Here is a 12,284-nt window from a genome sequence, read left to right on the forward strand (position 1 = left end):
TTAAAAAGCTCTTATGAGAAAAAAAATTTGCATCTATATGTGATGATGAGTGTTAAACTTGGTGTCATCTATTGCAATGTATAATGATAAGGTATGGAAAAAGAAAATCTATGGTGATTACAACAATACAGAGTTTTAGAATTATATGTTTGAAGGCCCTCCCCAGTGACGCAGCGGTTGAGCGCTGGGTTGCGAAGCTGCCCGCAGCCTCTGCAGCGCTGGTTCAATTCCCGACTGCTCCCCGGCCACCAGAGGAGGGTCCCACATGGCACGCAGACCTCTCCTGCCTGCTCTGCTCCCCGCTCTGGCTCTGGTGAATTCTCTCACCCTCCCGTGCTTCTGACTGTACCCAGTGCTTGTATAAATAATAAATAAATAAATCTTTAAAAAAAAAAAAGAATTATATGTTTGAGGATGAGAATATGAGAATTAATGAACAAAATAAAACATAATGATTTGATTTTAAAATTTCTATTTCAATGTAGAGAATTGTGTGAAACCTTAATAATTTTCTATAATCCAAAATAGAATTATAAACTGTATTTTGCAAGCTTCTGTTGAAACTATTTTAAGCTTAAAAATTTACAGAGGGCAGTAAGTAGGAAAACAAATGTTTAATCTAGAGTAGAGGGGAAAATAAGACTTCCAGAGAAGCCAGTGTTTCAGGTTGTAATTAAGAGCCAGTGAGAACAAACTAGTAATTGTTACATATATGGTCCCAGAAAAATTGGAAATAGGTCAATTTGGGAGAAGAAATTACGGAGCATTTATAATATACCTAGCAATCAGTAGAGGAACTCAAACTAGTATTTGAGTGTTCTTGAGTATCAATTGTCTTGTTAAGTACTACATAACTACGTAGTTATCTTCTATGAAAAAAGGAAATGACTAAAATACTTTTGTAATGAGACTGCCTAATGTGGTTATTTTTAAATGAAGACAATTCCCCACATACTTACATGCATGCATGTTGTGTTTGTATCTGACTTAATACAGAAAGGAAAGTCCCTATTTTAAATTACTCTAAGCATATCCCTTTCTAATGAGATCTCTTATAATGTCATTAAAAATACTCCCAATTTTAATGTTTTTCAAGTTTTCCCAACGTAAGAACTACTGGGATACTTACTAAAAGTGTAGACTCTTCAGTCTATTTCATATCCATTAAATATGTATTTTAAGAAGCACTCCAGGAAATTTTTATCATGAAGGTCTCTTGGAAACATTATCATCTATATGCTTGATAAATTTGAGTTGTTAGAGACTGTATTTTTTAACTAATAGTTAAATAATATGAATTAGTTTGTATTAAATACAGATTATTCTGTAACCATTAAATTCTAAGTGTGTTCTTGAGAGTAGCATGCATGCAGGAAGGAGGGGCAATGGGAGATGAGACTGAGTATGTAGAGTAGTTCTAGGTAATGATGTTAGCCAACCAGAAATGTTCACCCATTTATTACTCCCCCACAATAGATTTTTTTTTAAGTTTTGGATTAATTCTAACTGAATTAAAAAACACCTTTGTTTTTAAAGTGTTTATACTAAAGAAATAAATGACACATATACATTTCCTTTAGCTATATGATACCTATTTTACAAAAGAACTTGTATATGCTAATGGTATCTCTGAAGAGCAACTAGAATGCTTTACAACTTCCATTATAAACAAAGTTATTGAGAGATAGCAATAATGTTAAAAAATAATATTCCTTCATTGATCACAAAAAGTACTTACATTTTTAAAAAAGCAATTCTGGGGTTTTTTATTCTGGGTTTTTTGTTTTGTTTTGTTTTTTTTTTTGGCAAGAAAACTTTACTGCTGTAATTAAGAGTGTGGGGAAACTCTTCAATATAATCGTGTATACATTTGCAGACTGTCAACCCTTAACTGAGTTGCTGTTAGATAAATACATAATTTTTGGTCTGTGAGGTACAAGAATGTACTGACTGCAAAAGGAAAGACATCTTTAGTTGTCAGATAGTAAAGGCTATCAGTTTGCAGCTGGTTAGCTTAAACCAGAAGATAGTCCTTCACAGGTATCAGTAACTGTTGCAACCTTAGGTCAAGGAGGTGGAAGAATAAGTAGTAATAGCCACCAAGATTAGTTATATGTAAAAGATGGAGGAAAAGAATAATCTTAACTATACCATCTATTTTCGTAGATACAGTATTTTTCCTTTTCTTCTAACCCTCAACAATATATGAGACTTCTAGTTTCTCTACATCCTCATGAATACATGATCTTCCTTAGTCTTTTTGATATAAAGTACCATCATTATTTTCTCTGATAACAAGTTTGAGCATCTTTTTCTGGGCTTACTGGACATTCATTATATATTCTTTAATGAATTGTTAGTCATTTGTTCCTTTTGATAAATGGGATTATTTCCTTTTTGATTTATTAGTTACTTTTCTTGGGATAGAAGTCCTTTTAAAAGATATGATTTGCAAATATTTTCTTCCATTGTGGCTTGCTTTTCATTTTCTTAACGTTGTCATTTAAAATGCAAAAGATTGATTTGTAAAGCCCAACTTATATGTATTGTATCTGCTTTTCATAACCTATAACATAAGAAATTTTTGTCCTCCCCAGGATCTCTTAAGTATTCTCATTTATGTTTTCTACTGGATAACACAAAATTTTAATGCATACATTGAGGTATATGATGCCTTTTGAGGCAGTTATTCTCTGTAATGTGAGACAGAAGGTCAAAGGTCTTGTTTTGGACTATGACTATACAATTGTTCCAGTGCCACTTGTTGGAAGAGAGAATAGATCCTTTCTCCAGTGGGTTGCGTTGATAAGCTTCATTGATAAAATGAATTAAACATATATGTACACATCTATTTCTCTTCCATTAATCTGTAAATCTATCTTTAGGCCAGTAAACACTCTCTTATCTACTCTGTGGTATGTAAGGTGTATAGAATGTAGTACTCTGTGTGAAATCAGGTAATGCGAGTGCATGAATTTGATTTTTTCCAAAGATATTTGGACTTTGTGGCTCCTTGTCATTTCATATACATTCTGTAAATAATTTGTCAGTTTCTATTAAAAAGTATTCTGGGATTTTGGGTAGGATTGCATTGAATTTATAGATCAGTTTGGGGAGCTGACATCAATACTGAGTCTCCTGATCTATTAATACCACATATCTTATCTAGGTCTTCTTTCAGCAGTGTTTTGTATTTGTTACTCTGTGGTTTTGACATTTGTTTTATTTTATTTGTCCCTAAGAATTTGATATTCTTGATGCTATTGTAATGTGTTTTTAAGTTTCAGTTAACATTTATTGCTAGTATGTAGAAATAAAGTTAATTTTCATATATTGACACTGTAGTCTGTGTCCTTTCTATGCTTACAAGTTCTAATAGTTTATTTGCAAATACTTTGCCATTGTTCCATAAAGATTTGTGTAATCTGGAAATAAGCACTGTTTTACTTATTCTTTTCTAGCTATCTTTTCTTTTTCTAGCCTCTTTGAACTAATTAGGGCTCCCACTAAGTACAATTGTAAATAGAAATGGTGAGATTATCTCAGTAGATAACAGAAAAAGCATTGACAAACCTTTCAGCATCCTTTCATGATAACTCAACAAATGAGATACTGAACTATTATACCTCAACATAATAGATAGCTGGTAGCTAACACATTCTACAGTGAAAAAAATGAGTGCTTCTTCCACCAAGATCAGGAACAAGACAAGAATACCCACTTTCACTACTTCTGTTCAACATATTACTAGAAGTCCTAATCAGAGCAATTAAGCAAGAATAAAAAAAGTATCAAAATCAGAAAGGAAGAAATTGTCTCTGCTTGCAGATGGCATGATTTTATATATTAAAAACTCTGATACAAACCCTGTTAAAACTAATAAATGTAGTGAGGTTGCCAGGTACAACTGCTTTTTATATGTTGATTTTGTATCTGTACATTAACAACAAACTATCTGAAAAGAAATTAAGAAAATAATCCCATGGATAACAGTATCAATAAGAATAAATGCTTTGGAATAAATTTAACCAAGAAGACGAAAGATCTGTACACTGCACATTGTTAAGATGTTGGTGAAAGAAATTGAAGAAGACACAAATAAATGTCTTGAGTTGTTGGATCAGGAAGAATTAATATTATTGAATGTCTGTACTACCAGAGTGATCTACAAATTTAGTGGGATCTCTCATGATTCCAATGGTGTTTTTCACTGAAGTAGGAAAAACGTCCTAAAATTTGTATGCAACCACAAAAGAACCCAGATAGCCAAAGCAATCTTGAGAAACAACAACAAAGCTAAATGCATCACACTTTTCATTTCAAACTATATCACAAGCATGTTGTAAGCCAAACAGTATGTTACTGGCCTAAAACAGATGCATAAACCACTAGAACAAAATGGAAAGCACAAGGTAAACCATACATATAAAGTCAACTAATCTGTAGCAGGGATGCCAAGAATGCAAAATGGAGGAAACAGTCTTTTCAATAAATGATGTTGGGAAAACTGGATATATGTATGAATGACATTAGGCCCTTCTCCTATATGCTACAATTAACTTACAATGGATTAAAAGCTTTAAATGTAATACCTGAAACCATCACATAGTAGTAAAACTCCTTGACATTAGTTTGGCTTTGATTTTATGACTATGACAACAAAAGCACAGGTAACAAAAGCCAAAGGAAACAAGTGAGACTACCTCAAATAGAAAATCTGCTCAGCACAGCTACAAAATGGAAATACAATCTATGGAATGAGAGCAAATATTTGCAAATCATATATCTGGGGTAATATCCAAAATATATATGGAGCTCTTCTTGCAACTCTAGCAAAACACAACACACACACACACACACACACACACACACACACCAAAATTCTTGCTTAAAAAATGAGCAAAGGACCTGGATATTTTCCCAAAGAAAACACATAAATGACTTACAAATATATGAAAAAGATGCTAGCATCATTTGTCTCCAGGGACATGCAAATCAAAACACAGTGAGGTATCCTCTCTTTCCTGTTAGGTTGACTATTACTAAAAGGGAATGGGTACCAAGTATTGACAAGGGGGTGGAGATAAGGGAAACCTTCCCTTTTGGTGATGGGGATGTAAATTGGTGCAGCTGCTATAAAAAAAATAGTATGGTAAGGGACTCCCCTGGTGGTGCAGGAGGTTGAGCGCCACGCTGTGAAGCTGTCTGCAGCCTCTGCAGCGCCGGTTCAATCCCAGCCGGCCAGCTAGAGTCCCACATAGCGTGGCAGACTTCTCCTGTCGCGGCCCGCTGCTCCCCTCAGCAGTGTATTTTATCAGTCTGCCTGTTCTGTTCCCCACTCTGTGTCTGGTGAATCCTCTCACCCTCCCGCGAATCTGGCCTGTATCCTGGTTCTTGTATGAATGAATGAATAAATAAACAAACAAACAAATAAATAAACAAATAAATAAATAAATCTTAAAAAAATAATATGGTGATTCCTCAGAAAATTAAAAATAGAACTGCTATCTGATCCAGCAATCCCACTTCTGGGTATAGATCCAAAGTAAATGAAATCACTATATCAAAGAGATATCTGTGCTGCCATGTTTGTTGAGATATTATTCTCAATAATCAAAGTATGGATACAACGTAAGTGTGTATAAATAAATGAATGGAATAAAAAGTGTGGTACTTATAGTGGAATATTGCTCAGCCATTAAAAAATAAAATCCTGCCATTTGCAACAACGTGGGTGAACCTGGAGAACATTATGCTAAGTAGAATAAGCCAGACAGAGTAAGAATTTAAAACACTGAACTTAAAAAAGCAGATAGCAGTCAGTGGTTCCCTGGATTTGGAAGTGGGGCAAGTGGGGACATGTTGATAAAGAGTATAACCTTCCAGTTATAAGAATAAGTTCTGGGGATCAAATGTAACAGCATGGAGTTACACTGTACTATATACTTGAAATTTGTGTTAATTAGCTAATTGTGATAATCATTTCACAGTGTATAAGCACACCTTAAAAACATACAATTTTTGTTTGCTGGTTTTGTGTCAAAGCTGAGGTGGCAAAAAGTGAGAAGGGGACATATTTTCTTCATTGTTGATATTAGGCGAGAAAGCTATCAATTCGCCTTCTGTTACAGGTATACTGAGTTGTCTTTTGTTGTTAATGGGTTTTAAATCTTATCAAAGACTTTCTGCATATGTCGAGATGATCTTTTTTTTTTTTTTTTTTTTTTTGCTCAATCTGTTAATAACAGTCAATTATCATAGAATGATGTTAACATTAAGCTCACCTTGAATTCCTGGTATAAACCCTATTTGGTCGTGATTTTTATTCTTTTCAATATATAGCTGGGTTTATTTTGTATTTTGTAAGGATTTCTTATATATGATAATGAAGTATATTGATTTGTAGTATTCTTGTAAAAGACCTATTGTAGTTTCGTATCATTGTGTTGGAGGCCTCATAAAATGTGTACCTGCCTCTGCTTTTTTAGGAGAGTTTATATAGAATTCAAGTCCTCTGGGCCTGGAGTTTTCTTGTTTTTAAATGTGAATTCAATTTTTTTAATGAATACTGAGCTATTGAGATAGTTTTTTCTTCAGTGAGCTTTGGTAGTGTGTTCCTTTTGATGAAATTTGTCTATTTCTTTGCTCATTCATTATCAGCTATGTATGCACATAAGACTAGAGATTTATAAATCCTGTTGATCTTTTTTAAGAACCAATTTTACATCTCATTGATGTTTACTTTTGAGTTTGGATATATTTCCTGTTACCTTTCTACAGTTGATTCTGATTTAATTTCTTTGTTGTTTGAAAAACTTACTTAAATTATTTTAAACTTATTAACATTTGTTGGTATTACCCTCTATATGGCTTGTTTTGGTGCTTATTCTTTGTGCCCTTGAAAAGAATATTCTGTTGTCAGGCATGTTTTTCTTGCAAGTGGCAATTAGAGCCAGTCAATTCAAATTGATAACATTTTCCAGTTATTTTATATCCTTGATCCTTTTCTGAGAGTGTAACTGAAAACCTCCAACTATAATTATGAATTTGTCTGTTTCTCTTATATGCTTTGTCAGTTCTTGCTTGCTGTATTTTGAAGCTGTGTTGCATACACAATTAGTGAATTGACCCTTTTGTCAATACAAGGTATACAATGTACCTCTTTTGCTATGAGATAATTAGTGCAGCTTTCCTTTGATTTAGGTTTGCAGTCATCTCCTTGTATCAGGCAAAACAAGTTACTGATGAATGAAAGAGTATCATGAATATTTTTTGTGAAAATTATACATGGCAGTAACATTACATTGATAGAGCATATATTCTGTAAACTTTCAATGACTTTATCACTAACATAATGAAAATACACTTGAGAAGGGGACATCTTTTCTTCATTGTTGATCTTAGGCGAGAAAGCTATCAATTCCCCTTCTGTTACTGGTTTGCTGAGTTGTCTTTTGTTGTTGTTAATGGGTTTTAAATGTTATCAAAGACTTTCTGCATCTGTTGAGTGATTTTTTTTTGCTCTTAATCTGTTAATAATAGTGAATTATCAATAATTTAAAATCATAATTTTCCGTTCTCTTACTTGTAACTTACAGCATTACATTTGGAATAAATTTATTATTAACATATAGTTTAGTCATTCCCCCCCTTTCTGACAATCTGTTTTAATTGGTATATTTAAATCACTCATTTCAAGTAATTATTGATATGTTTGGATTAAGCCTATCATTATTGCTTTGTTCAGTCCTTCTGGTTTTGTGTTTTTTCTTTCATTCCTCATTTTCCCCTCTGGCTTCTATTGTGTATTTGTACATTTTAAAATACTGTGTGCTAATTTATTTAGTGTGTGATTTTTGTTACCTTTGTATAGCTTGTATAGTGGTTGCTCTAGTGATTACACTGTGTGTATGTGTGTGTGTGTGTGTGTGTATGTGTATGTGTGTGTGTGAGAGAGAGAGGGAGAGAGAGAGAGAGAGAAAGAGAGGGTCCTTTTGAAGAAACTTGTTTTAACATTTAATTTGTTGAATTTATTTGTGTAAAGTTCATAATATTCCCTTATTATCCTTCTGTGTTTATGGGATCTGTGGTGATACATTTATACATGTTATGTATGTATGTATGTATCTTGGACTCAGAACCTAAGCATGTATTAACTGCTTAATATCTGTTAAGTAATATTTTATGAAACCTAAGTGTATTTAAATTATATTAGTATTAAAGTCATTTAAGGTTTTCGAAATATATGCTCTATTAATGTAATGTTACTGCCATGTATAATTTTCACAAAAAATATTCATGATATTCTTTCATTCATTAGTAACTTGTTTTGCCTGATACAAGGATATGATGTTTTATCCACGTAGTATCACCTGGGCTGATGCATGCCGATATTATGCGCTTCAGTTTTGCTCTTGGGTCAGAATTTTTCTAATTTATATATGACTTTTAACTCTTACTCTGTAAAGTTTATACAGGGCTAGCTTTAAGGACAGTGAAGTATTTAAATGATTCTCTTTATATGGCAATAATTTAAACAGTTGAATGACCCCAAGGTAAACTCTGCCTTCTGTGTGTATTATTAAAAAGTTTCTTTGCAACTCTATTTCTCCAAGGGTTATTTTCCCCTATATAAGATGAAATATTTGAATTACTTGAACTCCTGACAGTTTTTTTGTGCTGAAATATACTCTAATTTGCCTATTACCAGATTAATTTATTAGTCGCTTTGATAGATTACAAATTAAATCCCTTCATCTAAAGAAATTGTGGGTTTGTTTCTATTAAAATTAAACAGGTTTTTTTATGTATATATTTATTTATGCATACAAGAACTGGGGTCTAGGCCACAGGTGCAGAGTGGGTGAGAGGAGTCACCAGAGACAGGCTGGGGAGCAGAACAGGCAGACCTACTGAAATACACTGCTGAGGGAAGCAGTGGGCAGGAGGTCTGCTGTGTCATATGTAGGTTAGCTCCCTGGCTGGGGATTGAACTCATGCCCTGCAGTGGCTGGCCATAGCTTGATAGCTCCGAGACTTAACCCCTGAACTACCAGGACACCCCAAAATCAAACCGGTTTTAAAGCACTGGTAGAATAATTAAAAGAAAGTAGATTTTACTGTTCTTCTGTTTAAGATGTCTGAATTTTAATAATTCACAGATACTATAATAGAATCACAGCTTTCTTAGACACATGATACCCATATATAAGAAATTCATAGCATGAAATGGTTAAAATTAAGTTTGTCAGTCATTCTGCTTGTTGTGACCCAAGTCTTCCTACGCTTGGTCAGCAGCCTCAGTCTAGCCCAGTGTTGTACAGTTGAATTTTCTGTCACTCTAGTAATATTGTATATATGCATTGTATAGCGAGGTAGTTTCTTTAATTTTAACTAATTTAACTTTGAACAACCATATATGGGTGATAGGTTATCCATTATATAACAACACAGCTTGAGCAGAAGACAGAAGGTTGAAGGAACATATTAGAAAGAAGGCAATACTTGAAGTGATACAGTATAAGTATTCAATGACTGAGCAGGTTGATAAAGTGACTAAGTACCTGAGGATGTCTGGGAGTTCAATGAAGGAAAATTAACCACTACAGGAATTTTAGGTGGGAAAGGTTTAATGCAGTTACTTTAAAATAGAATTAGATGTTGTAACCTACAAGGTTCTTGGTTGGGTTTTCTGAAGTAACATTCAGACCAATACAAAACTACCAAGTACTGATAGGCACTCCTTCCTCTGGAGCCGTGCTGAGCTAAGAAATCCTTTGCTAGTGTTTCTACTTGGACTATTTCTGGGTACAGAAAACTGGAGTACAGGTATTAGCCAAGAGAAAGTAGGAAGAACTATAAAAGTAGTTCTCTTCTTTTCAGTGATGAGCTGAGTAAACCTGAACAATGAAACATTAGTTATTGATAGAAGCTCAAATTGTTAAATAAAAACTTAACTGTGGGGTAGGATAAGCTGTCAGAAAACATTGTCAAGTTTTAGAGACAATGAGAAAACAGAATTGCCCTAATTGTGTGCATAAACTTTAAGTAGGATTTTATTGCTATCTATACAAGTAACCCTTACATATCTATTCTTTTCAGATCCAGGATGAGAAGACTGATAAAAGAAGCTAGCTGAACAGCTATAAGATGCCCAAATCTGGGTTCACAAAACCAGTTCAGAGTGAAAATTCTGACAGTGACAACAATATGGTAGAAAAACCATATGGAAGAAAGGTATATAGTTAATACTAATTTTTTTTTGACTTGTGAAACTGGGGGAAAAAACTCCCAGTTTAGTATTTTTAATTACTATAAAAAAGTAGTATGGATAGATAAATCCAAACTGTCTAAACCCTTTAGAAATTAATTCTTGGGAATAAAATTGCTTTTCATTTCCTAAGACTAATATAGTTATTAAAATCATGCAATTACTTAAGAGATAATAATTCAGAATAGGAAAACAATTCGAGACCTCACAGTCATTTGGCATTTCTTCCCCCACCCCTTAGCCTCTGGTAGCAAAACAGCCGTGCACAGTAGCACTTCTATTTTCCATGTCTGTAACATCGGATAAATTTACTTAACTTCTCCAACCTCAGTGTCTGTCTATAGTATAGGACAATAGTGAAATATAGAATTTTGTAACGGTGAAATGTTACGTTTTATGCTTTCCACAGTTCTCAGTGCATACTAAGTACTTGTAAATATTAGCAGTTTTTGTAAATTACTAATTGTTGTCAATAACCTGTGGCTGTTTTTACACATATTTATCCTTCTTCATCCTGTTTCAACCCTGAAAACCTTAAGATTTCCACACTAGTCTCCGAACTAGGCTGACTACCCTCATCTCTACTTTAGTTGAACATTTGTGTGCAAATATTTTTAAGTTTTATTGTGTTATAATTTATATATAGTGAAACTTACCAGTTTAGTGTACAATTGAGTGATTTTTCTTTAAGTAAATTTATAGAATTGTGTAACCATCATCACAGTTCAGCTTAGACCACTACCATCATTGCAAAAACATCTTCAAGCTCATTTGCAGTCACTATGTATCTAATCTCCATGCAACCCCAAATCTGTTTTCAAAATCAGGATGTGTAAATTACTTTTCTAAAGATTTATTTATTTATGCATACAAAAACTGGGGTACAGGCCAGAGGTGTGGGGGGTGAGAGGATTCACAAGAGTCAAGAGTGGGGAGCAGAACAGGCAGATGGACTGAAATACATGGCTGAGGGGAGCAGCCGGTGAGTTAGGAGAGGTCTGCTGCGCCATATGGGTAGCTCCCTGGCCGGGGATCGAACTTGTGCCTCAAAGGCTGCAGACAGCTTTACAGATTGCATCTTAACCCCTTGCACCCCCAGGGAGGCCCCTATTATTAAATTATTTGTAATTTATTCTTTTGGTTGCTGTTGCATATAATATCATTTTGGATTTTTCATGATAATATAGAGAAATAAATTGATTTTATATGTCAGCTTTTATAGGTCAAAGTTGTGTAGTCATCACCACTATCAATTTTAGAACATTTTTCAACTGAAAAAGAAACCATTTGTACCTATAGCAGTCATTCCCTTTTTTGTCCCCTAGAGTCCTAGAAAACCACTATTTTACTTGCTCGCTTTTTGGATTTGCCATTCTGAGTATTTTGTATCAATGGGGGTTTATACTATGTGGTACTTTGAGACAGTTTGCCTTTATTGTCAAAGGATACAGAATTCTTAGTTGGCTTTTTATTTTCTTTTGGTAGAATGAATATATCATCCAATTTCTTCTTTGCTTTAGCTATTTCTGATGAGCAGTCACTTTTAATTGTGTTTTTCCCTTCAGTGAAGTTTGTTTTCATTGCCGCTCTAAGATTTCTGTCCTGTCTTTTTTCTTTTTTACAATTACAAATTTATTTCAAAAATCATATTATTTTAGAATGCTCTTCGTGATCTGTTCCCTGTTTGCTCTTCCAGTTTAATCTTCCCTCACATTCAAAAAAACCCCGAGACACATGGAATTCTTCAATTTTTTTTTCCTATCTTCGATACTTTACACTTTGTATTTCTTCTTCCTGGAGTGCTCAGCGACCAGGTCCTCCTGTTCTGCTTTATTCTAAGCATGGTTACCACCTGAAATATCAGGTTGCTTCACGTATTCATTGTTGATGTCTCTCTCCTCGGTCCTCTATAATGTAAACTCTTTACATTGTGCCCCTTTGAATGCTGCTTGGCAGGTGCCTGGTTCTGAATGGCCATTTGTTAAGTGGACATGGGAAACAGAACAAAAGTCCC

The 12,284-nt window shown here is 34.0% G+C and overlaps 1 protein-coding gene across 7 annotated transcripts in view; it reads left to right on the plus strand.

Annotated features, from left to right (window-relative positions):
* Positions 1–12,284, plus strand: part of ANKRD12 (ankyrin repeat domain 12) — a 102,160-nt gene that overhangs the window by 18,993 nt on the left and 70,883 nt on the right. For all 7 annotated transcript variants that reach the window (XM_037508834.2, XM_054694207.1, XM_054694208.1 and 4 more), the window contains exon 2: positions 10,102–10,236. In XM_037508834.2, the coding sequence (XP_037364731.1) occupies positions 10,150–10,236 (87 nt within the window). In that variant the 5' untranslated portion in view covers positions 10,102–10,149. The remainder of the gene's footprint in view (positions 1–10,101; positions 10,237–12,284) is intronic.

The sequence above is a fragment of the Talpa occidentalis genome, unplaced genomic scaffold (genome assembly GCF_014898055.3).
Source record: "Talpa occidentalis isolate TD23 unplaced genomic scaffold, MPIMG_talOcc4v2.1 talOcc4.13, whole genome shotgun sequence".
NCBI classification, from domain to species: Eukaryota; Metazoa; Chordata; class Mammalia; order Eulipotyphla; family Talpidae; genus Talpa; species Talpa occidentalis.